At 37.7% G+C, this 1,954-nt stretch overlaps 1 protein-coding gene across 1 annotated transcript in view; it reads left to right on the forward strand.

The window, feature by feature from the left end:
- The window catches only part of TMEM39A (transmembrane protein 39A), a 38,379-nt gene that overhangs the window by 9,655 nt on the left and 26,770 nt on the right, over positions 1–1,954 (forward strand). The window contains exon 3 of the mRNA XM_003795096.2: positions 491–713. Coding sequence (XP_003795144.1) covers positions 491–713 — 223 coding nt within the window. The remainder of the gene's footprint in view (positions 1–490; positions 714–1,954) is intronic.

Below are 1,954 nucleotides of genomic sequence, written 5' to 3' on the forward strand. Positions count from 1 at the left end.
AAAAAAAAAAAAAAAAAAAAAAGACAATGAGTTTAAAGAGCAAGGCACAGTTTGGACATAGTTTTGTAAAGTGAAATCTGTAAGATTAGGAGTGATTGTGTAGGGAGAGGCAGAAGAAAATTCCTAGGATGATTCCCAGGTTTCTGATTTGAGCAGCTAATTGGGTGGGTCATAAACTAGGTAGATTCAGGAGTATAGGAGAAAAAACACAGATGTCCGCTGGGGTGGAGTTGGGTAGCATGGGACTCCAACTTAGCAGTGAGCTCTGTGGAAAGAACTTGTAGTGTTCAGCATATAGGAGATAATGGAAGCTATGGCTACTTCTTAGATCACTGAGAGAGTGTGGAGAGAGAAGACACGAGGATCCCAGGATGGAGTCTTAGGGAAAGACAACAGTTAAAGGGTAGGTGAAGGAGGCAGCAGGGGCCTTTTATGCTCTGTGACACTGAAGGGTATCACCATTTGAATTAACCATGGTTTTCTCTTTCAGGAATGGTAGTGCTGTTGGCCTTCCAGTCCCACCTATCACAGCCTTAATTACTCCAGGTCCCGTTCGTCATTGCCAGATTCCCGATTTGCCTGTGGATGGGAGCCTGCTCTTCGAATTTCTGTTTTTCATCTACCTATTGGTTGCTCTGTTCATCCAGTACATTAACATCTATAAAACAGTGTGGTGGTATCCTTACAATCACCCTGCTTCTTGTACTTCTCTGGTAAGTCTTACTAGGCCTTTAAGTTCTTCAAGCCAGGGAAGAATCTAGCTGGAAAGTCTTTAAGTAGAAATTATTTTTCTTAACAGTTTTTCTTCTAATAAAATGTTTTTCTGCTAGACCACAGATTACTTTCAGAAATAAAGTTTCATGATAAGATTGTTAAGGTATAAAGTCTACCAGAGAAAGTAAAAATAGAAATGAAAAATTTGGAAAATAATTTATTATAATATCAGAAAGCTTTTGATATTTAGCCATGTTAAGTTTGTTGTAAATATATGTGTCAGTATGATTAAATTCTAGTAACTCTACCCTTTTAGTGGCTTGATTAGGATGATGGTACCTTCTATAACAAATAAACCCCAGATTATATAATTCTTTCAACACCCAGTAGTCTGCGGCAGTTGTTCTTGTGGGCAGGTGTTCTTCCATGTGGTCATTCAAGCTAATGGAGACTCTGTTGTCTTCCAACAGTGTCCAGTCCTGTTTGCCAGAAAGAGGGAATAGTTTAGGAAAATATAAGGAAGAGTTTCTTTTGGGCCAGCCTCATATCATTTCTACATATGTCCATGCCTAACTGCAAGGATGTCTAGAAAATATTGTTCTTTAGCTGGGTACATTGTTCACCTGAATAAAATTGGGTTTTATCTAAAAAAAAGAAATTGAGACAGGAAATAGCTATCTTTGTTGAAGTACATAAAAATATATTGTAGGTTTTTTCTACCTTTTCATTTTATTTTATTACTATTATTTTTTTGCAGTTTTTGCAGGGGCTGGGTTTGAACCCACCACCTCCAGCATATGGGGCCAGCGCCCTACCGCTTTGAGCCACAGGCGCCGCCCTACCTTTTCGCTTTAGACAGCTGTGATGATCTTGATGCAGAGAGGGCTCACCATAGATGGATATATCCAATATCTGTAAGGCTAGTCAGATGATTTGACAGCAGTATGGTCCAGGGGGAAAAAGACTATTGTCATGGGTAGTTTATATGTGTGTATATGTACTTGAGGCTAATAAAAGATTAGAAAACCTCTCTGGCCTGGTAAGCATACAAAGGAAGCATGAAGTTTGTTTAAAACTTCTATAACTTGATTGTTCCCGAAATTAACTATTAAGAATTTTCTTCCTGTATCAACCATCCATCTAGTTAATATCATGTGATGAGAGTGTCAATTTCTGTATTTAAGAATTGAAACAATTTAATGCCAAATTGTATGGCTTTTTTTTTTTTTTTTTTTTTTTT

Source organism: Otolemur garnettii, unplaced genomic scaffold (assembly GCF_000181295.1).
Source record: "Otolemur garnettii isolate 467f Iridium unplaced genomic scaffold, OtoGar3 scaffold00089, whole genome shotgun sequence".
NCBI lineage: Eukaryota > Metazoa > Chordata > Mammalia > Primates > Galagidae > Otolemur > Otolemur garnettii.